The 24964-nt window shown below is 42.1% G+C and overlaps 1 protein-coding gene across 8 annotated transcripts in view; it reads left to right on the top strand.

Annotated features, from left to right (window-relative positions):
* LOC121232936 (protein patched homolog 1-like) overlaps window positions 1-24964 on the top strand; it is a 112316-nt gene that overhangs the window by 75824 nt on the left and 11528 nt on the right. For 6 of the 8 annotated variants that reach the window (XM_041121434.1, XM_041121435.1, XM_041121433.1 and 3 more), the window contains 7 exons: window positions 5997-6180; window positions 7156-7436; window positions 8982-9119; window positions 17234-17376; window positions 20387-20486; window positions 22648-22902; window positions 24001-24604. In XM_041121434.1, coding sequence (XP_040977368.1) covers window positions 5997-6180; window positions 7156-7436; window positions 8982-9119; window positions 17234-17376; window positions 20387-20486; window positions 22648-22902; window positions 24001-24528 — 1629 coding nt within the window. In that variant the 3' untranslated portion in view covers window positions 24529-24604. Of the gene's footprint in view, window positions 1-5996; window positions 6181-7155; window positions 7437-8981; window positions 9120-17233; window positions 17377-20386; window positions 20487-22647; window positions 22903-24000; window positions 24884-24964 lie in introns of those variants that run through there. The other 2 variants (XM_041121438.1, XM_041121436.1) reach the window with 2 other exon arrangements.

Genomic DNA, 24964 nt, shown 5'->3' with positions numbered 1-24964 from the left:
AGTGATTGCCCAGGCTATCACCAGTGTCTCGGTCCGTACTAGGACATCGTGCCCAAGGGTCCTGGCTTCAGTGTGGAGCAGGGCCCAATATACAGCAACTAGTTGTTTTTCAAATACAGTATACCGCAATTCAGCCCCGGTAAGCCGGTGGGACCAAAACCCCAAAGGCCGTCTGCGACCATCCTGTAGTTGCCACAAGCTCCAGAGAGCCACATCACGCTCTAGCGAGACGTGTAGCTCCACAGGCCCATCTTGGATAGGGTGAAGTTCCAAATATTCCTGGACTATGTGTTTTGCTTGTTCAAAGGCCTCCTGCTGTGCGTGTTCCCATTGGAAATGGGCCTCCTTTCGGGTTATGACATATAAGGGCTTCAATACAATGGCCAGGCGGGGAAGATACGACCGCCAAAAGCCAAGTGTCCCCAAAAATTGTTGTACCTGTTTCTGGGTGGTCAGCCATGGCCATTCCTGTATAGTTTTCAACACAGGTTCAGGGATCTGCTGTTTTCCTTGATGCCACATAATACCTAAGTATTTCACAATGTCTGAGGGTCCCTGAACTTTCTTGAAGTTTACCGCCCACCCATCCTGTTTCAATTTGTCTAGGACATGGTCGAGTTGTTGTTGTACTTGCTCTTGGGATGGTCCCTGGATTAAAATGTCATCAATATATTGTACTATTTGGGTCTCAGGTTCCCAGCTGACCTGTTGCAGGGTCTTGTGAATGGCTTGGTGACAGAAGGTTGGGCTGTGTAGGTACCCCTGGGGTAATCTGGTAAAAGTATACTGGGTCCCACCCCAGGTAAAAGTGAACTGCTCTTGAGAAGCTGGAGGAATGGGGACAGTGAAAAAGGCATTGGCTATATCAATTACAGCGTACCAGGTGCCTGGGTGCGCCTAGATCTGATGTACCAATTCAGCTACTTCAGGAACAGCAGCGGTTATTGGTGGAGATACCTTATTTACACCCCTATAATCTACAGTCATCCTCCAGCTCCCGTCCGGTTTTTTTTACTGGCCAGATGGGGGTGTTGAATGGGGAGTGCGTGTAATGCACCATGCCCGCTTGAAGCAGGTCTTGTATTGTTTGCTCAATTTCAGCCTTCCCTCCCGGTATTCGGTATTGTTTTAGGTGTACCACTGTGTAAGCCACAGGTATATTTGCTTCATCAGGAATTTTCCCTACTTGCAAGGCCCGAATGTGCAGTCGCTGTGCTGCACCAAAAGCCCATAAACCATCGGGCAACTCCAAGGTCTGGCCCCGGAGTATGTCCATACCGATAATATATTCTCCAATCTGGGCTATCATAATCCTATAAGACCTGGGGGCCATTCCCCAATTTGCAATGTTACGTGCGTTAGGCGTCCGATAACTGGTTGGTCCCCTAAGCCCCATACGGGGCTTGTCTCCCCTTTATGTTTGGCTGGATTGCCGTGTATAATTGTGACCTCCGCCCCGGTGTCCACTAGAGCCCGCACTGACTGTTTGTTTGTAGGAGACCACCAAATTGTACAGGCTACAAAGGGACGCGGGTCATGCCGCTGTACACGGCAACTCAGACCCAGGCCTTGGTCTGACCCTCATTTGGCTTTCGGGTGAAACTGGGCCACGGTCTTGTCTAGTTCCTTCCAAGGGTACTGTGGGATTTCCGGACGATGCTCAAAACCAGAATGAGACATGGGAGCGAAACCCGGGGTCTCGCTTTGAATCTTGTGAACTTGATTCTTGTTCCCCTGTTGGGCTAAACAGCGCAGCACTGATAGGGGCTGCCCGTCTATCTCTGTTTTGGGGACGCCCTGTTCCAGTAATTGTTTAAACAAGCGGCTGCGCTCTCCTGGCGGCCCTGGTTCAGGGCGCAGTTCTTTCATTGGTTGGGGTCGGGGAGTACTATTCTCCGTTGTCATGATGCCTGGGAGGTCTCCCATCTGACCTAGCTTTTCAATTACCTGAGATATGGGGTTCCCCTGCTCCGCCATAAAAAGGGGAATCAAATATGGTCTCCAACCTGCTGGACAGCCCTCAAGGAGCAGGTTATGACTCCTAGGGAGGAGTGGCTGGTCAAGATAAAGGCTGGGATCTCCCATACCCACTGCTAACTTCATACCCTCTGCCTTCAGGAGGACGATAGCCTGCTGTAAAGTAGCCCAACTTTTTGCACCCATTGGCCACACCCCGTCATTTGTATGTCGATCCCCGAGTCCTTCGGCTATTATGGCAACTAGGGGGTGGTTTATACCCGGAGTCATCCGCCGCAAAGCTGAATGAACATATGGGTCTGTTGTAAGTCCCAAGAATTTACTAGCGTCTACACTATCTATCAACACTGTATCCCCTCCTTCTTCCATAAGCCGTACCAGCCAATGCTGTGGCTTTTCCCCTGGTTTTTGGCTATATTTTGTTAAGAGGTTTTTAATGTCCTCAGGAGAATAATCTTCCATCTGGTCCTGTCAGACAAATGCGCCATTGGGATCCTGCACCGCTTTTCGCTTTACTATGGGAGCGGCTCGCTTCCCTGACTCAGGCACTGCAGAGGTCGGGGGTGTTGCCTCCTCCCCCTCCGTCTCGGTGGAATCATCGTCACCACTTTCCCATATATTACCGTCCCATGTCTCGGGATCCCACCCGGGGTCAGTTACAATTGCTCGGACGTGATGGCCACCCTTCGGCTTTCGGGAGCCCTTTTGCCTCCGGCTTGCTGCTCGCACTGCAAAACGGGTAGCGAGATTGGCACATTTCTGCACCAACTCCTCCCGTTGTTTTGTTTCACTAAGGAGGGCTTGTTGTTGTAAGATTGTAGTCGCCTTGAGCTCCCACAACTGATGCTCCAGCTGCTCAACTTTTGCCTCCAACTCCTGTGTTCGCCCCCATTGTACTTTATAAGTACATAGGAGGGCACCCCCCATCCGCCCAGCATGCTTAAGGCGGTCCTTCCCCTTCGTATGTGATGTTTCTACGAACCCCTCCCAGTATTTTAAAACCTCCATAGGGGATTTATTAGTCCATGGTTCTGGGCATACCCAAGTACAGGCTTTCCACTTGTCCCAAAGGGTATTCCAGGGTTCCAGGGTCCAACCTGGTCTCTCAACTGGGGGTGCCGACCCACTGGTACCCGTCCCAGATTTCCAGAGCATTTTTAGAGCCATTATATCGAGTAAGCAAAAACCTCTTTCCTATATCTTACTCACACAAAACGAAGAAGGAAAGGGAAAAAAAAAAACAAAACCTACTCCACCGTGTGTCAAAAGTCCTGTACACCTGCAACAGATACAAAAGAACTCTAAAAATTTATTCAGCAGTAAATCGATGGGTAAGATGTGCCGCCCACCCCAACCACAATCTATATAACAGAACATGAACAACTCCTACACAAGTGGCAAGGACTCCGTCCCACGGTAGACCTTGTTATCAGATTCCTCTCTAATCCTTCATGTGGAGAGCCTCCCATTAACCCCCTCCACAACCGAGTGGCGTACGGACGGATAGCTACTGGCTCCACTATCCGTGTCCCACCCACTTGTGTCTGTGTGCCTCCTTCTTTACGGGAATCCCATCCTCATCGCCAATTATGTTTTAGGGTGGTTTCGAGGATTCCCGAGAAGGCGAACACACACACACTGACTATAAGGGGAAAAAGCAAGCATTTATTAACTACAGATGTGTGTTATGCTAAGGGTATCTTGTAAAGCAAATTAACATACCGACCCGAGGACTGTAAGGAAGATGGACCATCTGTACATTCTTGTGCCGTCTTGCGCTGTGAGCTCAGCCCAGCAATCAGTAGGTGCCAGCTTTACGTGGGCGTCCCCACGGAGGCAACGGTGGCCTCGCCATACACCAGCCCAATGCTCTTCGGAAAAATCCCAGTATTTATACATTTGCGGAGGAACGGGTTTCAGCACACGTGGACAGCAGGTGCCAAAACACACCTCGATTTTAACATAGGGAGCCTATGATGCATGCGCTTGCTGGCCAGGCGTGCTGCACGAGCCATAGCCACCCTGTCTATTGGTTCATGGGCTTTGTACATGCAGCATATTGTCATCATCCAGCAGTCATGCGCCAATCATGCACACAGCTGTGCTGTGCAACAGCCTGCCGCCCGTCCTCCCCCAGTATTGCTCAGCTCTCTTATCTCTGTGGTCAGCATTCCAAGCAACAGGCAACAAACCATCCATTTTCTGTGCTGACTGCGTTTTCCTTGGCTACCTACCTCTCCCCCAGTGTTCATCCATGGACCAAAATCCCATCTTTTAACCCATCCGTATACAAAAACACACTGCTATATGGCAACATACAGCATGCTGTCAGGTTTGAATGATGCTTCAGCTATGAATTTAGCAAAGGTAGGGAGCCAAGGAGAAAACCTTTAGTGAGATTTTGTTTAGCAGTGTGTACCACATACACTGCAGAACAAATGTGATTGGACTACAGCCGCTGATACAATTTCCTGTGCCTGGGAGGAAGAAAAGTGTGGTGCACCCACAAGGGCTGAGTGCTGTGCTATGCAATTCCAAAGACAGCTTGAAGACATACAGTTGTTGCACATCCTGTGGATCCTGCAGATCCTTGGAATCTAGTTTTTGGAGAGGGGGGGGTTGCTTTTTTTTTTTTAACTGCTGTCACTGTTGCTCTTCATTTCATTAAAAAGACCTGAAACTTGAGCCAAGCCAGAATTTTAAATAAACAAAGCAAAACAAAAAAAAAAACCAGTAATACTTTTAATCCACAGAGTCCTCTGTCAGAGATCTAGCTGTGCAGTATTTGGCTGCAGAACCCTAGAAGCGTACCACAGCTGTTTACCCCACAGACACATTTGCCAACAGTAACCCAAATAACACAGTGCACTTTGGTTTTTTTGGCACTGGGCATTTTCTGAAATATATAGGTCATAAGAGACAAATGTTAGAAAAATTTATACAGATGTTGTTTTATTTTTATAGCTTTCCTTCATTTACTGGGTGGCATTTCCTTCAATGTTAACAACAGAGGTTAACTGCACACAGGCATGTATAGGGACTCTTGCTAAGTTTTTTCCCCTTTCTTTAAAATATGTTTCTCCAATTTGGTTGGTTTTCACCCCCAGCTACAGATAGTCTTTTGGAATTCAGATTTAATTGGTTCAGTCTATTCTGGAACCATCTGCTGATTTAGTGGTTGTTATAAATATTATATAAATATTAGTTTATAAATAACCACTTTCCACTGTCACTGTAGTTATTTAGATTTTTCTTTATTGTAAAACAATAGTGTCCTGGTTTCAGCTGGGATAGGGTTAATTGTCTTCCTAGTAGCTGGTACGGTGCTATGTTTTGAGTTCAGTATGCGAAGAATGTTGATAACACTGATGTTTTCAGTTGTTGCTAAGTAGTGTTTAGTCTAAAGTCAAGGATTTTTCAGCTTTTCATGCCCAGCCAGCGAGAAAGCTGGAGGGGCACAAGAAGTTGGCACAGGACACAGCCAGGGCACCTGACCCAAAATGGCCAACAGGGTATTCCATACCATGTGACATCACATCTAGTATATAAACTGGGGGGAGTGGGGGCGGGGGATCGCTGCTCGGGGACTAGCTGGGTGTTGATCGGCGGGTGGTGAGCAATTGCACTGCGCAGCATTTGTACATTCCAATCCTTTCATTATTGCTGTTGTCATTTTATTAGTGTTACCATTATCATTATTAGTTTCTTTTCTGTTCTATTAAACCGTTCTTATCTCAACCCACGAGTTTTACTTCTTTTCCCGATTTTCTCCCCCATCCCACTGGGTGGGGGGGGAGTGAGTGAGCGGCTGCGTGGTGCTTAGTTGCTGGCTGGGGTTAAACCACGACAAATAGTTTGCTGGTAAGTCACTTCAAGTGAAAGTTCATGCTGTTTGTCTTTTTCTTTCCCCCCTCCTATATGTGTGCGTCGCATCTCTAGGCTTTTTGTCATAAGCTTTGCAGCAAGAGCCCTGAAAGCAAAACTCATTCTGAATGCCTTCTAATCTTTCCATTTTGCAGTTGACTAAACAGCGTTTGGTGGATGCAGATGGAATCATTAACCCAAATGCTTTCTACGTCTACCTGACAGCCTGGGTTAGCAATGACCCTGTGGCCTACGCTGCCTCACAAGCCAACATCCGGCCTCACCGCCCAGAATGGGTCCATGACAAAGCAGACTATATGCCAGAAACAAGGCTGAGAAGTAAGTAACATTTCATCTTAATGTCTTACAGTTTATATAGGTGCTCTCACTCCTTCCTTCAAGACCTAGTATCTGTATAGTTGGGTGATGCTATATAGGGCTCAGAAGCATAAACAGAACAATATATTGTGCTACTCTGTAGCCTCAGGAGACAAATGCAGTTGTGGAATCTAGTGTAATGTGGCACCACTGAAGGGTTTTATCATGTTGAAAAATGAGTTTTATAACAGTTTCTAGCAAAGCTCTAAAAACTTATAATAAGCATTGCTTTTTAATATCATCTGATAGTTCCATATGTGAGAGAAACCTGGAGATTGCATGAAATTCCTGAATTTCATCACTGAGATTACATCATGTTTATCCTCAATTTTTAATATGTAAGGAAATTTTATCAAGTTAGCTCATATGTATAAGCTACCAACACCGATATGGTACAAGAGCTATTTAGGGGAGCAGTCTGTGTGAGTGGGTGTTCTCCTGTCCCTCCCACTCTGTGCTGTTCACTGTTTTGCATCCTGAGCAGTAATGCTGGTTTGCCTTGCTTTGCTTCAGCTTTGAATTTATTGGGAGGATTGCTTGTTGGACACCAGGGGGGAATGGGAGAGGACATGTGGGGGAGGACTGGCGCTCTTGAAAATGTGCTTAGGTAACAAGCTAGCTGTGCTTCAGTGTATCCGAACCCTAGGGCAGGTATTCAGTAGAAGGCTGGTGAAGATTAAATACATATATTGAACTATATCTGTAGTTGTTAAATTATATAGAATGGTTTGGGGACTTGATAACAGGCCGTGTTCATCTCAAATATAGTAATCTCCTGTATTTAGTGTTTTTAAAGTGTCAGTTGTTCCAAAGATGCAAAATTTAAATTTAACACCTTTAAGCATATTGCTATAGAGAACAAGTGTCTTGTTAATCATGCTCTCTGTGTATCTCCTTCTTCCCAAACACATTAAAACATTGCTATCCTTTTCCTAGTTCCAGCAGCTGAGCCCATAGAATATGCTCAGTTTCCTTTCTACCTCAATGGATTGCGTGAAACTTCTGACTTTGTGGAAGCTATCAAGAAAGTGAGAGCTATCTGTAATAACTATGCTGGCCTGGGGGTCGCCAGCTACCCAAATGGTTACCCATTTCTATTTTGGGAGCAGTATATTGGGCTTCGTCACTGGCTCCTCTTATCCATTAGTGTGGTTTTGGCTTGCACGTTTCTGGTGTGTGCCCTCTTCCTCCTGAACCCTTGGACGTCTGGCATCATTGTAAGTTTATTATAAGGGTCTTTGTTGAAGTCAAATTGCTTTCAGCATAGCTCTTGCTGTAGTCAGGAAGGTTTTGTTTATGTCTGGTTCTCTAATGGAGTATGTATATTGCATCATTCATTATATATTTATTCAACTTGAGGGGGTAGAGTTCATGCTAAAGGTACAAACCTTAATAACCTTAATCCTTTGGCCACCTTTTTGCAGCTTTAAAGGTTTCTTATAAGGTTACGTGAACTTTTGCCCTTGTTCAGATGCACATTATCATAAGAAATACACAGAGGAAAATTAGGAACGTTATTAAATATTAAAGTTATTTCTATTTAGTTTTTCCTTCCTCCTATATATCAGACTTATTTTTCAAGGCAGTTGCTTGTGACTTACTTGCCTGTAAATTTGCCCACTGATTTCTGAATGCAGTCTTTCTGAAAATACTGACATGCTTAGGTTGTACAGTACACACTGAGAAAAGCGTGTAACTGGGCTATTGAGGAGAAAGAGTTATAAAATTATAAATTGAAGAGAATACTCCTCCATGCTTTCTGCAAGGCACCATAAGCGTCATAGTAAACATTCAAGTTAAATTGGATGATGATGTTCCTATGTTTAAATTCCATAAACTGTTGTATGGTTTATAAAATGTGTATGGTTTTATAAATGTTGCATGGTTTAGAAAAGTGTAAAACAGTTACTAGTTTTTGTAATATATGTTTATATGGCAAGTATATTAAAAGGTAAATGTTTAGTCTAGAATATTTTTCATAGCACTTAATCAAGCAATTTTATGTTATTTTTCTTGATTCATTAGCTTATAAAATCATTTATTACAGTGCATACTTTTTTCCCTTGGAAAGGTGGTTTATTTTCAGAGTCCGCCATTGCTTTTATAAGTTTGTCTCTTTTTTTCCTGCTTGGCTTTAGAAACTTCGAAGTTGATTCCACAGATTTCCTCCCCTCCCTTATTTTTTACATGAAAGAAAAATAAAAGCTTTCCTTTGGATTTAACTATTTGCATTGTCCATGTCAATCCCTCCAAGTATCTTTAAAGCTCGAAGGCCCTCTGTAACCCGAGACTCATCAGCTATTTATGACATTCACTTTCTTCTGGGCTTTAAACCTACTCTGGAGTCATCCTTACTTACATTTGGAGTACTACAAAAAGAATTCCAATGCAGTTATTTGAAAGTTAGTTTTTCTAGAAGGATTGTCAGAGAAACAGGTGAAAAAGAGAAAATTTATCTTCCAGTGGGTATCCATGAGAAGGAAGAAAAAAATTATTTTTCAAATCACATTGATAAATTGTTATCAATAGAAAAGCGATGCTTGATCTTTTAACTGGTTCTTGGGATAATAATTTAAACTAACTCCTTAGAGGGTCATTGCCATTGAGCACAATGTAACAAGGAAAAATGGCTTGTCTTTGGGGATAAGACGAGGACTGATCTGAGGGATATGTTTTATAGTCCCCATGTTGTTTTGAAATATCCTTCCTTTTCATTTGTCTAGACTATGAGAAGTTACTAACGGCTGTTTGAAATCATCTAGGTGGTGGTGCTGGCTCTGATGACTGTGGAGCTGTTTGGCATAATGGGTCTAATTGGAATAAAGCTGAGTGCAGTGCCTGTGGTTATCCTGGTTGCTTCTGTTGGCATTGGTGTGGAATTCACTGTTCATATTGCTTTGGTATGTAAAACTAGAAAGCATTTTCAAAGTATTTTAAAATAAAATGGTGACTGTTAATATTCCAAATCCTTACTTAGCCTCCTAAGTCAGTGACATGATTTTCAGAAGAGTATCAGTCATAAACCTCGCACAAAGTTTTGTGTGCCATTTGAATTTTCATGGTAGAGTACATCTGATCTGATGAAATAGTTCCTAACTATTGAGTCAGTCTCCTAGAAGATAAGAGGGAATACATAACAGTATTTTAGTGTTTAATAATGCTTTTTGAAGACTGTGATTAAGATCATGGGTAAATGTGGTATCTGGTTGTGTGAGCTATACAAATACATAGACAAAGAAGAGCTCTTAATATTCACTATTTTAGGCCACACTCTCCCACTCATTATCTGCAGCCTCACTGTTGTTGACTCTCAGTGCTATGTAGCTGTTTATGCCCTCTTGTATGTAAAATCTGTATCTTGTGGTAAAGAAACATTTCAAGGGAGATATTCAAAATCATATAATGTCATTTAATCTCTCTGGACCACTAAAATTTAAATTATTTGAATTATTCTTTCAAAACCCATCAGCTATTGATAATGGGCTCAAATGTGCAATCTGTAGGGAAAGAGTTTTCCAATGTAATAAAGAGAAGCAGAGAGGAAAAAAATGTTTGAATGTTTTATATAAACATTTTCAACATTTTCAAAGTTAGGTGTCCAAATCTAGAGTGCACCTAATCATCCAGCTTAGTCAACCTGATGTACAGAAGTGCAGGGAAATGACAGTTTTCTTGCAAGAGAGCAGTTGTGGATGCTCATTATGCATTTATTTGGTGACCAAGACTAGAGTAAAGGGCTATTTTTCTGTGTTCACATTTGACAGTGGCAGTGCTGATCTATGCAATGTTAAGGATAAGCTTAGACAAAGACCTGATTTCTATTTTCTGCCAATTAAGCAATTTTAATACTAAGTTGGAGTTCTCAGATATTTTCTTAGAAATTGGGGAATTTCAGAATTTAAATGTTTATATACTACAAATGAAAAGCTACCCATGTTTTAAAACATTTTCCATTTACCTGTTCTTAGTAGTGTTATATCTCAGAACTCTCAACATTACATACAGAAAGGTCTCTTCACACACTCGGCATAAATCATTTTCCTGTAAGACTATTCTAATCCATTTTTCAGAAGAACTGTATTAAAATGTAAGAATGGGTGAATCTGGTCAATATAATATCATCTCAGGAAAAAGATGTTTGTAGCCGACTATAATCTCTAGTATATTAGTACCATAGCAATCAAAAAAGAAATGAAAGGAGGGGACTAGAAAATGGGGCGAGAGATGGAGAGAAATTGGATGGGGATTTAATAGACCTTTTAGACTCAACAGGAGGACTGGTAGACTACTGAGAGGATCTGGTGACAGTGAAAGGAGCTGACAACAAAAGGGGATCCTAGCACACTGGAGATGGCCAAATATTGGGAACATAAAATCATAGAATGGTTTTGGTTGTAAGGGACCTTTAAAGATCATCTAGTTCCAACCCCCCTGCCATGGGCAGGGACATCTTTCACTAGATCAGGTTGCTCAAAGCCCATTCCAACCTGACCTTGACCATCATCACTTCCAATGACGGGGCATCCACATCATCTTCTCTGGGCAACCTGTTCCAGTGTCTCACCACCCTCATCGTAAAGCAATTCTTCCTTATGTCCAATACAAATCTACCCTCTTTCACTTTAAAGCCATTACCCCTTGTCCTGTCACTATAGGCCTTAATAAAAAGTCTCTCTCCATCTTTAATATAAGCCCCTTTTATATATTGAATGGCTGCAATAAGATCTTCCCAGAGCCTTCTCTTCTCCAGGCTGAACAACCCCAACTCTCTCAGCCTTTCTTCAGAGGAGAGGTGTTCCAGCCCTCTGACCATTTTCGTGGTCCTCCTCTAGACAGGTTCATGTCTGTCTTGCACTGGAGACCCAAGAATGGGACTCAGTACTCCAGGAGGGGTCTCATGAGAGCAGAGAAGAGGGGGAGAATCACCTCACTCGACCCGCTAGCCAAACTTCTTTTGATGCAGCCCAGGATATGACTGCCTTTCTGGGCTGCAACAAAAAAAAAAGCTAAATTAGTTTCACAAAGAGATCCCAGTTTAGCTGTTTTAATTAAAAGTGCCAATGCAGTGTGGGAAAAAACAATCAAAACAACAGAGAAAAAAACATACCAGGTCTTAAGTGTCATTCATTAGAGTCCTGGATCCAACAGAAAGTCATTGATATTTAATAAATAAAAATATAAGATTTTTTTTTTCATCCTTCCATTTGATTTTTCTCACTTACTATTAACTTCTTTCCTGCCATTAAAATAAGGTGACACAGGATACTGCTTTGAATGCTATAAGGACACAGCTGAGCTGTGGCTTACCAACAAAAAACTAGATTATTTAGCTTCTAATGCCACTCATAGTTAACAGTATCAATATCAAAATAAGGCATATGCTCACCGAATTTCTATAACCACCAGCACCTCCCAATATCCAGCACCTTTTGAAGTGAAAGAAGAATGGTTATAGCATTTGCACTTACTTGGCACTGTTTATGAAAAATATCAAAACACTTTTGCAAACAGTAATTAAGCCTCACAACTCTCCTGGGAGGTAGGTAAGTACAGTTATACCCATTTTACAGATTGAGAAACTGAGGTACAGGGCAATTACGTGACTTGACCAAAATCACATGTACCAAGTCATTAATAGAGCAGGAAACTGAACCACACTCCTGAACTCTGACTTCCTGTCTTCTCTTCTATTTTATCTTGGCCCTTTGATGATGGTAGTCTATGGTACGTGTTGGTAAACACCAATGCGGTTTTCACTAGTGCCTACTAACAGGGAAAGCCAGACTCACACCAGCATCAGTGGGTTCATAAGCCCATTAAGGGTTAGCATACAGTAAAAGAGAAACTACAGTACACTGGGAACATACGCACACTGACATGCACGCTTCCAGATGCACACATCAATACACACAGCAAAACAAAACCTGCACACAGCTAAACCTATTTAAGTCTCCAAGATTAACATGCTTTTCTTCATATCTGCTTATTTTAAAAAAATATCACGCATAGCGTGTTTGAAAGTTAACAGTAACATTTCATACTACCACAGGGTTGTGATATGCAAATTTAAAATATTTTAAACAAGCATGTACCTTTACAGAAAAAATCCTATTACATAAGCAATATTTGCATAGAATTATACAAGTAAATCATACAATATTTAAGCAGCAGCAATTTATGCTGAAATTTAGAACTAGATTAAGTTTACTTGTGGCAAAGAGATGAATATACAATAAGTACAGAGCAAAACCAAAATTGTCCCCACTCTACTAACTAGAGGCAAATGACTCCAGATTATACTACTTTACAATGTTCTTTTGTATATTACATATGTGTACATCTTTAAATATTTATAGAAATATTTAACAAAATAATACAATAAGTTACAGTAACAGTGAATTGTTGTCCTGATGCAGCATGTCCTTTTCCACAACTTTGAGCAGCTCTTCAAGCAGTTCTGGAAATAGAGTTTTCCATCTTTGGCCTCTTCGTTGCTTCAGTTATTACCCTTTATAAATACAGAGGAAAAAAATACAAACATTAATTAAAGTTCAAGAGAAAGAAACAAATCAAGCTAATCCAACACTCATTTCATGATTCTTGTGGTTACAGTTAGCAGTCAGGCAATGTCAGACTCTTTTTCCATCAGTCATGGACTTCTTGGTAAAGAAATCCTGATGCCAATTAAAAAAATGGGGATGCCTGGATTCCTGAATGCTACAAATTCAGTCAAAACCAATGGACACTTCAAAGAGAAAAAAGCTGTATCTGATACTGGACACAGTTAAGATTCTCATATTAGCCTGCTGTTCAGCTTGGAAAATCTGAGCCCAAACATTTCCTTATTCTGAGGATACTATTACTTACTATATTCCTAGACTTTGAGTGTAAATGCATTCAGGTTTATTTGCACTTTGAGATGTTTGGAGAGAAGTTTTATAAATCAGAAGGTGATTTTTATCAGGAATCATCAAAAAATTTCCATCAAAATCCTGCACATATATGTGTGTGTATGTGCATGTGTGTGTGTAAAATATTTCCGCAACCAAAATAAAATGGCTTGCTTTGGTCAAACTAGTGTCTGCCACTGAAAAGCTGTGAAAAGCAGAGCAATAAAATAGGGACCAAGAGCTAAGTAAGGATTTAACACTTCTGGGTTTTTTCCCCAAAATGAGGGGAAAAAAAGGAGTTAAAATAATTAAATTGGTTTTCAACCACAAGCCCCAAAAAGCTTTAGGGGTAAAAAACTCAATTTATTCCTCCCCTTCAAAGCATTCCCCATAAAATTAATGGATTTTTTTTCAAGAAAATAAACAGCTTTAGTCTTCCCCAAACATCTAAAATATCCCATCTGTTCTGAACAGCACTACATCCTGTAACTTTCTATTGCTAGCCTAAGGAGAGATAACGATTTAAGTTTCAAAACGTACAAATTCTTGGATGAACCAGCAGAATATTATTTCACAGGAACATATTAAATGCCCTGTTAAGTCATCTTTGACCTATATGAATCTGATAGCCACTGCAACTGCCCCTGGCAAAACAGAGTGCTTGGCCCAGGGACTCCTCCAATCTGGGAGCTTGCTGGGCAGATCTCCGAATACAGCGCCACATCCCCAAAGCGCAGGGGACACCCCACAATGCAACACCGCACTAGGCAAGGTGGAACTTTCCCATCTCTCTCACTCAGCCCATCTCTCAGAGGGATTTAGTCCTCACTATGGACTTCAAATTCTTTTGATGAATATTATTTGAAAAAGGACAATTCTTGAAGTAACTGGCAATTTTACACTTTCACTGTCATTGCTGTGTGATGTTTTAGAAGATAGCCTGATTCAGTGATCAGAGCACAGGGAAACAACTGAAAGTTCACTTTCCTAAGGTTTAGGGTCTTGACTATACTTTTCACCTGGCCTATATCCCTCAAGATCATGAATTCCACCAGGGCATGATCACTGCAGCCCAGGCTACCTACCAATCTTGACCTCTCCAATAAGTTCCTCTGCGTTGGTGAGCAACAGGCCCAGTAATGCATCTCCTCTGGTTGGGCTTTCTATCACCTGGATTAGGAAGTTATCCTCAATGCACTCCAAGAGTCTCCTAGACTGCTTGCAGCTTGCTGTGCCACTTTTCCAGTGGATGTCAGGGTGGTTGAAGACCCCCAGCAGGATCAGAGCCTGCGAGCGTGATGCTTCCTGTAGTTGAAGCAAGAACGCTTCATCAACATCCACCCCTTGATAAGGTGGACTGTAGTAAACACCAGCCACGAGGTTTCCTTTGTTGGCTTGGTCTCTGATTTTCACCCATAAGCTCTCAACCTGTGCACTGCTGTTTTTCAAAGACAGCTTTGTGCAATCAATCCATTTTTTTTTTACATAGAGGGCAACCCCCCGCCCACCCTCCCTTCCTTGCCTGGCCCTCCTGAACAGTTTATAGCTATTGATTGCAGTGCTCCAATCATGTGATTCATCCCACCAAGTTTCAGTGATAGCGATCAGATCATAGCTTTCCAGCTGCACAGCGGCTTCCAGCTCCTCCTGTTTGTTACTCATGCTGTGTGCATTGGTATAGCGACACTTCAGTTGGACTGTCGACTGTCTCACCTTTTTGGCGGAACCTTTTTGGAGGGTTGGGGGGCATTCCTCACTACTCCGGTAGGTGCGCTCATCCACTCTGTGTTGCTTATGAGTACACAAGTGTCACGGCTTTGGACCCCACCCCCCCAAGTTCCTTAGTTTAAAGTGCGATTCACTAAGTCAGCCAATCTGCCAGCAAAGATTCTCCTTCCTCTTCTAGATAGGTGGATCCCATCTCTCCCTAATAGGCTGTATTCATCAATAAACATCCCGTGATCATGGAAGCCAAAGCCGTGGCGATGACACCAGCCACAAAGCCAGGTGTTGATCTGCATGATGCGTTGACTTCTATCCCTGACTTGCAAGACAGAGGAGAAGATCACTTGGGCCCCTGTCCCCTTCACTTGTGCCCCCAGGGCTCTGAAGTCCTGCTTGATCTTGCCCAGGTTATGCTTTACCGTGTCATTGGTGCCCACATGGAAAAGAAGTAGGGGATAGTAGTCTATGCTTTTAACCAGTTGTGGCAGTCTCTCTGTGACAACCTGGATCTTGGCTCCTGGCAAGCAGCAAACTTCCCTTGACTGTATATCAGGCCAGCTGATGGGTGTGCCTCGGTGCCTCTCAGCAGAGAGTCATCTACTACTAGCACTTGCCACTTCCTTTTGCAGTTTTTAGTGTGTGCAACTGGTGCAGTTTCTCCCTGTGAGTCTTGTTCGTTGGCTTCACCCACTGCCAAGACTTCGTATATGTTGCTGGTTGGTACATACGAGGAAATGGGGGGGGGGGGGGGGGGAAGTGATATCCTGTTGCCACGAGTCACCAGAGACCATGGTGTCTCCTTCTCCAAGGTGCTGTCTGTTCGCTGTTGACACTCTTTGTCTGGTAGTCCTTGGAGGTCAGTGCCACGGGGCCTTAGTATTTCTTTTTGCAAAGTCTCAAATAATACTCTATTTCTTGTTCCCCCTCCCTAATACAGCGTAACCTGCTGACTTCCTCCTGCAGCTCCTCCACCCGCTGCCTGAGTGACTCCACCAGAGCGCACCTTGCACAGGTGGAGCTTGCACCCTCCTCCACCCAGGAGTGTGGGGTACAGACTTTACAGCCCTCCACCTGGACAGCAGATTCCCTGATAGGATGCTCTGTCTGGGTGGCTGCCTCCACTTGTCCTAGGCTAGCCTGGCTAGGTAGATGGTTCCCGGCTGCTGCAGAGTGCAGCCCTCGCCGGGTCTCTGCCACCATGCTTCCAACGATCCCAAAGCACTGTCTGACAAGCCCTTCTAATTCCCTGGAGACCTCAAGCTGTTGGGTAGGGTTGCACAGCCAACAGCTAGCTGGGGTGACCGCTGGGGCCGTAGCCAAAGCCTGCGGGTAAGCAGAGCAGGCAGCAGCCTGACAACTGGTAGAGTGTGCCGCCCTTCTCACACGCCCTTCCACGCAAACTTCCGCACTGCTCCTCTCAGATGATGGTCCCTGTTTGCACGCCCTGTTTGCAGTGCTCCTGGTCGCTGGAGCTCCCTAGGGGCTGGTTATATGCGGCTTCCCAAGGTTTGAACTGGCCACAGGGACAGCCCGCGGGGACTGGCCTCGGGGACATGTCATAGATGAGGTACAGAGTTGGGCATATATATCGTGCTGCTAGCTAGTATGCTATATAGTTGGGCATAGTATAGTGCTGCTAGGTTTGAAGTAGAAAAAGTTGCACACACATTCATCTTGAGTGGAATAGGAATGTAAAAAAAGCAGCACACAACTTAGTAGTGTTACTTTATAATGGTCCTGTTGAATACGCTGGCAACTTTCCATCAGTTGAGTGCTTACTGTGTATAATATCTCATAGTGTGGATCCTCAGACCTGTGAGGAGAAATGCGCTGTATCGGTGGACGCTTCTGTGTAAAGTGACAGAAAGACTTGATCCTCTAGTAAATGCTACCGTGGACGTGACTGTGTGCGTGAGCAAAAGTTGCAAGTCCTTGGTCTGTTCCAAGTGTATTCAGGAAAAGCTGAATCAGTATTGGCTAGTTTTACAGCAAACTTCCCATGACAGTCATGGAAGCTATGCCCTCGTGAGAGTGACAAGAATAGCCCTATAATTTTTACACCTGAAGTGCTTTTACTATAAAATGAAATCTTTGCGTGTGGAAACAAGCAAACCGAGAAAAAAATGAAAAGCCTACTGGTGCAGGCATGCATTGTTTCCAAAATTATTACTATGGCTCTGACTCTGTAATCAATGCTTACTCTGGTCATGTGACTTCAGCAGCGGCTATATGGTATGACTGCAGGATCAGACCTTGTCTTGAAGTCTAGCCAGCTATAGAGATACTTTAATGGACTGTAAATTGAAGTAATTAACTGGTGAAAAACTGCATACTAAGAGAGAAGCTGTTTGAAAGGCTGTACGTCTCTCTCTAATGAAATGGATTTCATTGTTTTACAGGCATTTTTAACTGCTGTAGGAGACAAGAACCATAGGGCTGTCCTTGCATTGGAACATATGTTTGCACCAGTGTTGGATGGAGCTGTGTCCACTCTGTTTGGAGTGTTAATGCTCGCAGGATCGGAGTTTGATTTTATTGTCAGGTAAAGCATTTGTGTGTCTTGACTTTTTTTTTTTTTTTTTTTTAATAAAAATAAGTATGCTTTTAACATTTAGACATTTCAGTGTATCTGTCATTTTATTACTACATATGGTGTGTCAAGCATGCTTACGTCATGGTCCTGTTTTCCCTATGTTTTATTAACTCCTTGTCACATGCTAGACATAGTAGTATTTTCATTGCTGGTATTAAAATCTGTTCCAGGAAAATCTGACTCCCAGCATGAAAGGAAACAAAAATGGCCCTCTTCAGCAAAGTTTGCTAATTCTGGAATTAAGTCAGTTTGAAGCAGCTAGTATTGTCCAATATTAGCTGGATTTTACCTTTAACCTTCCAGATATAGGTCTTCCAGATCTTTCATATGCACAACAATTTGCCTGGAAAGGACACATGGAGCTACAAACATGCTGCAATTACACTGCAACTGATGCTCTCTGGGCCTTCTCTTGCTATCTTTATATGAGGTTTACAGCAATTTATAAATGGGTGAGGAAAAAAAAAGCCCTGTTTGGGAGCTAGGGAACCATAAGTATGAACACAGAACTTCATATTAAAATTTTATAAAGCAAAGTCCGAAGGCTCTTCTGTTTAGAACTACAGGCACATTTTGTTGTGGATTTAATTAAGAATGTGAATTTGTCAAGTATGAGAGGAGAGCAAGTTTTTCTTTTGAGGGGAATTTGAGAAGTACAATGAAACAGATCCTAATCCATTCCAAACAACCTCTGGAGCTCTGCAAAATCGCTAATCTTGGAAGTAACACAGGTCCTTTGTGGCAAACTGCAGCACGAAAAAAAAATAATAATCCTAGCCCTAAAACAGACCTGAGGTAGAACTGGGCCAAATAAAAATGCTCTGAAAGATGACTTAACTGCTTAGGCAAACATAAACTGGATAGGCAATCAGACTTAGCTGACATCCATTTGACAACAACAACAAAATGTCGGAGGCAGGAACTGAGAGAATGATTGCTAAATCTCGTCAGGATTTTTTGTTTATGTATGTATGTAAGAGATTTGCAGAAAGCAGGGAGTAGGAGGTTTACACTTAGGTCTAAATACATTACCTACATGGGGATTTTTACTATACAGATATTGCATGCCCTGAAATAGAACTTGTATTTTTTTTCAGGTCAGTATATTTTATTTTATTTTATTGGTGGTGAAGAAATAAGGTAGAATTATTCTTTTAGGACCTGATCTTGTAAGGGATGGAACACACTGACATATAGGCTGCTCATAGATTTAGCCTAAATTTACAGGGGTATATTTGCTGTGCTACTTTCCTACTTAACAGACAAAAGATTTGGCAAGCATATTTTTGTATCGTGGCAAATGGAAGACTGTAGCAGCCCTTCATTCAAAATTTGGAGCGGATAGTCTCTTAGTATATAAAATGAGCATTTCAACTTTTCAGCTTCTTTTATTTTACTTTTTTGCCCATCAGTTTCTTGTTTTCTAGCACAATCTGACATTAGTTCACCTTGTTTAAAAAATAAAATAATAAAATAAAATAAACTATCAGAGCCTGAGCATTGTTATAGTGGGTGAAGATGACCCCAAACTTCCAGAAAGGGATAGATTAGTCCAACGGTGTGGAATAATAAGTAAATTAACAGACATCATATACACCAAGTGGTCAGAGCTATAATCTTCTTGTTTATCCTAATGTTAGATGGATGAGATGCAAATGTTTTAATGCCTGTTGTCGATCTCTGTCCCAGTATAAAGTTCTGGTGGTTTATCTTAGTGGAGTAGATTGGTTCACCGATTTTTGCTAATGCAGATCAGGAATTCCAAAATGTTTACAGTAGCAGGATATTTGTAGTTTTACAGGAGCCTGATATATTTGATCAGATGTAAAAACATGGAGGCAGTAAAGTTTGTTGCCAGCTAATGTCAGCAGAGCCATTAGTGGCAAACTTGCCCTCAGTTCTTCTCCTACCCCTTCTCCTCCACGAATTTACCCAAGGCTGAGTTCTTGAAATCATTAGATATAATGCAGCCTTAAATTTAGTTTGAGCTCCAGCTGTGCTGAATACCAACTAGCAAGGCTTTCCTTTTACTGACAGGTTTACCTTGGTATTCATGAAGGATCCCAGACCTTAGCCCTCAGTGGTGGGAAAGGACAAACACTTGTGCACTTTCCTCTTCTTCCATAATATTTCAGCCTTTATGCTTGAATTGGCTGATGCAAAACAACAGTATTCAGAGGTGTTAAATTGTTCAACAAAAGATTAGCCTGCAATGCAATTCTGCTATTGTGCAGTGCTATTACTCAGTAGGATGCTGAAACTTACTATAGAATGGGCAGCATTTTCTTTGCAGAAAGATGGTTCCTGTGTTGTAAAAAGGCTGCAATTTGAGCTATTTAGTAAAACCGTAACTCACAGAATTCTAGGTGGAAAGTTGTGATTAATGAACGGCAAGGGAAAGCCTTACCTTACGCTGGAGATTCAATTAGAGATTCCACTGTAAGAAGCAGAAGTATTTCACGCTGGATTAGCTGCTGGGGGATGTGGAATTCTTTCCCTTCTCGGCTAAATTATTTAACTTCTACATCCTTTACTTCATTTGTTTGCTTCTGCTGGGTTTTTTGCTAATGGAGGCCCCTTTTCATTGTATATGTGCTTTGAATTCATTCAGCCATTCACTGCACATTCCATATTTTTCTATGTGTGTAACACATTCATAAATAACATTATGAGCTGCCAGAGTCTGGAAAATTAACAAATTTAATTTCCTTCCTTTCTTTTATCAACTAATACTCTGGGTTGTGTGATGTACATTCTCTAATCCAAAGGGTAAAAAAACAAACCCAAAGAACCCTATACATAAAGTGATATAATTATTTAGTATAATATTAGTAATATTTGAGATGTAATTTAGTATATGTATTTTTTAATATTTTTAGCAGTAGTATGTAATCCTTTATTTCTAACAATATTTGTGCCTCTTCTCTTCCCCCTCCCACCCCCTTAAACCCTACTTCAGGTATTTTTTTGCTGTTTTGGCAATCTTAACCATTTTGGGAGTTCTCAATGGATTGGTGCTGCTTCCTGTTCTTCTTTCACTCTTTGGACCATACCCTGAGGTCAGTAAAACTAATGGTGAACAGAAGAAATGATAATATTATTTCTCCCCCTGCAACCAACCCCCTTCTCTAGAAGCTCTTTATTTTTTAAATTCTCTTGGATTTTTTAAATTTTTACTTTAAGTTTCTTGCCCTAGTTTTAATTTAAATCTTTATTAAATGTTATGTTTGTTTATTTATTTGATATTCTTCTACTTTCTTATAGTTTTAAAGTATGTTTTTTAATAAGTATTGTTTTAGAGGCTGGAATCAACAAGCTAGATACAAGTGTAGGTATTAGGTAATCTTTTAAAAGCAGAATGTCATATGCAAATATAAAACCAGGCTTTTCCCTAAGACTTTGCAAAAGACAGTTCCTTTTGTACACACACCTTCTCCTTTCCTACCGCACTGCCTCTGTTGCTTTCCTCAAAATATTTAACTCAGACCACCAAGGAGGCCTGTGTGGACTAACATTATACCAGTGGTGGTCCACAGACCACACCCTGATAACCATGGCCAGAAGTTTGCCAAAAGGTGCCTCCCACCCCCCAGTCCAGTCATCCCTCCCTGTGGTACCCTCTTGGTTCAAGCAAAAATCTTGGTGGGTGGAAGGCTCCACCTGGATGTTGAGGACTTTACAGTATAAAACCCAAGTCCAGCAAAAAAGGATTCATAGCTATCAAATTTGTATTTGTTTATTTATTACCTACACTTCAATTAACACAATTATTGTGTTATGTATGGATATCTTTATCATGCATTATTAGAATCAGTAATGCTATGCTGCATGTTTATATATATGTATGTGTGCATGTGTGTGCATAGAAATAAAACACAAGGTATGTATACAGTGCTAGTAATATTTGAGATGTATTTATTTTGGGTCTTAGTATTTGTGGTGGGTTAACTTTGGCTAACAGCCAAATGCCCACTCACCTGCTCACTCACTCCCCCTCCTCAGTGGGACAAGGGATAAAAAAGCTCATGGGTCGAGATAAAGACAGGGAGATTGCTTACCGATTACTGTTTTGGGCAAAACAGACTCAACTTGGGAAAAATTAATTTAATTTATTGCCAATTACAATAGATTTAGGTAGTGAGAAACAAAACCAAACATTAAAACTACACCTTTCCTCCCCCCTTTCCCATGCCCAACTTCACTCATTCACTCCAGACTCCTCTATCCCCACCCAAGCAGCACAGGGGAAGATGGGAGATGGGGATTACCATCAGTACATAGTGGTTTCTCTCTGCTGCTTCTCCCCTCTCACACTTTTCCCCTGCTCTGGTGTGGGCTCTCCCACAGGCTGCAGTACTTCAGGAAAAAAATAACTGCTCCAGCATAGGTCTTCCATAGGCTGCAATGAATATCTGCTCTGGTGCCATGGAGCACCTCCTCTTCCTTCTCTGACCTTGGTGTTCCCTCTGCTGTTTTCCTCTCTGTCTGGCGATTTCTGCCCTTTCTTAAATATTTTTTCACAGAGGCGCCACCAGCTTCACTGATTGGCTTGGCTGTGGCCTGCAGTGGGGCTGTTGTGGAGCTGGCTGGAATTGGCTCTGTCCAGCACAGGGCAGCCCCTCACCTCTTCCCACAGAGGCCACCCCTGAAGACCCCCCCCTCCTGCTACCAAAGCCTTGCCACATACATCCAATACAGTGTTAATAAAACAGTTTTGACAAAAGTACATAATCTCTTATATACCTAGCAGTATACATGGCCTGTCCCTTATTCAAATATATATGTATGTATGTGCGTATATTGCAATTATGTGTGTCCATCTCTCTTTGCAACCAGCCACTGAACCATACTATACATACACATTTGAGATGATTTATGAAATCACGCTGAGGGGGGAGGCAAGTCCAGGAATTATTTGTATATTTATAAGTGTAAGCATGTTCATGTACATATATGCACTTGCTGAGACAATGATACATAGAGGGATATGTATAATCCTATTTGCATACATCTCCAGAAATGGAGATCATGTCGCTTTTTCTTTCATGCATTTTTTCAGTGTAATACAGTGTTGATCAGAAAACTAGTGTTAAGGTTCTCATGGCATGGAAAGGTGTATTTGGCTAAAGAATATTTCTACCAAGTGCTAATAATAATAAGGGTAATGCTAATTGAATGATACTGAATGCTTGTAATTATAATTATCATTGTCATTATCAGGTTTCTCCAGCCAGTGGACGAAACAGATTACCTACTCCATCTTCTGAGCCACCCCTTAGCATCGTGAGGTTTGCACTGCCACCCGGGCACACAAATAATGGGTCAGATTCCTCTGATTCTAAGTACAGCTCTCAAACTTCAGTGTCAGGCATCAGTGAAGAGCTCCATCAGTATGAGGCTACTCAAGGCTCTGGGGCACCAGTCCATCAAGTAATAGTGGAAGCCACTGAAAATCCTGTCTTTGCAAGATCCACTGTAAGTAGCTCACATATTGACTGGAGGGAGGGCAAGAATATTTTTTTGTTTGGTTGGGTTTTTTTAAATTTAAATCTATTTCTGTGGGAAGGCTGTAATATTTCTTTCATGTTTCTGGCTGATTATGCTTTGTGACTGCCAAAATTTGGAGCACTTGTAGACAGGACGTGAAGGCTTTCCTTTAGAATCAAGTTGGGGGTAAAATTATGGTACCAAAGCTGAGGTCTTCAGCATGTGTAATTGCTGTTATATCATATTAGCACCAGCCACAAGAGAGAGCTCTCAGTCTAGTCAATGACTGTTCTGGGTGACCTCCAGGAAAGAAAGTGGGGAGAGGTTTAAAAGATCCAAACCTCTTCCACACAGCTCCCTGTGGGCCACCATCTCATATACCTCTTCTCTGGACAGCTCACTTGGGGAGAAAGATTGATAGAGCCCAGAAAAAATGAAGTTTCAGAGTTGTATCAAATCTTGGGTCTGTTCCATCTTGCTACTGGGTTGGCATAACTGCGATTTCAAAGGAAAGTGAAAAAGCTCCATCTCCTGCTCCCCATGATGCTGCATGCTGAGCTGCAATGTGGATCTCTTTTTGTTCAGCAGAGGCCTAAAAATAGGTACAAGCACAGCCACATTTGAAGTTGGTCACGGTTTATTGACTGATGTGGCTGCTGTGCTTCACACTTTTTAAAGAAATCCAGAAACAGATTCCTACAGTCTGTACAAACTACCCCACTAACATCCTGTGTATGTACCCTGGGTGGAGCCTTTTCCAAATGCCTGCAATTCTGCTTTTTGAACCAGTTAAGATCAAGTGCTTGCTATCCACCCCTTTGAAAAGATGGAGCAGTATGTAGGAAGTGCATATATTTTCAGCTGTAGTCCTGTGTTTATCTGAAGTTATGCTTTCCAGGTTTTACCAACTTCAGACAAAAAATGTCTGGAAAAAATCAACAGTTCTAAGACTCCAGAACACTACCTTTATAGAGTTAGAACCAGGACAATACCATTATAAATGTTGTTCCTGGGATAAAATATAAAAGAGTGTAGTATTTGTTTGCCTTGCTTTGTCAGAGGCATAACCATGTGTCTCCCTTTCAGGTGGTTCAGCCAGAGACAAGGTATCAGTCGAATCCCAGATTGCAATCAAATCCAGAGGCTGGCACTCAGCAGGCATGGCATCAGGGCAGACAACCAAAATGGGAAACAACAGAAGGGCTGTGGCCACGTCCTTACTGTCCTTGCAGGGACACTTTTGAAATTTCTGCTGAATGGCATTCAGGACCTAGCAATAGGGGTTGCTTGGGCCACAAGGCTCATTCTCATAACATGAGAAGCCCAGTGTTTGGTGCCATGAGTGCCTCAGGACCAGCCTACTGCCAGCCTATCACTACTGTGACTGCCTCAGCTTCAGTGACTGTTGCTGTCCACTCTGTCGTGCACAACCACAACTCTTGGGGAGGGAGCTTTCTGTCCTACAAGGGATACTATGAAGCTGATCATGGGCCATTTGAGGACCCCCACATGCCTTTTGATGTGTGGTATGAAAGAAGAAATTCTAAAGTAGAAGTTATAAAACTGCAATATGTTGAATGTGAAGAAAGGATACCTGGCAGCAACTCAGAATAAGGTAGATCTGTCTCCTGTAGCCAGTAGATTTGCCTGTCTTGGAAGATAAGAATTCTCTGAAGTACCTTTCCTTCAGGTAGGTTTACTTCTTAGTCCCTGATCATCTGGAATCTTCTGACCATGAATATAGTACGTTTTGTACTAGAAGTCAGGTTGGATAAGATAGTGCTTTCCAATGCTAAGGAGTTACAATGATCCAAACATAAACTACTCCAAGAGCCTTGCAAAGTGGGTGAGTACATATTATGATCCCAATTTACCAGAAGAGGAGATGTTATGTAGCCCATTCAAAGCTATGTGATTGCATTTCCTGTTGATAGATAATAGAATCACAGAATCACAGAATGGTTTGGATTGGAAAGGACCTTTAAAGATCATCTAGTTCCAACCCCCCTGCCATGGGCAGGAACATCTTTCACTAGATCAGGTTGCTCAA

This window comes from Aquila chrysaetos (assembly GCF_900496995.4).
Source record: "Aquila chrysaetos chrysaetos chromosome W unlocalized genomic scaffold, bAquChr1.4 W_unloc_2, whole genome shotgun sequence".
NCBI classification, from domain to species: domain Eukaryota; kingdom Metazoa; phylum Chordata; class Aves; order Accipitriformes; family Accipitridae; genus Aquila; species Aquila chrysaetos.
Note: the sequence above shows the minus strand (reverse complement) of the source record. Positions and strands in the feature narration are given on the sequence as shown.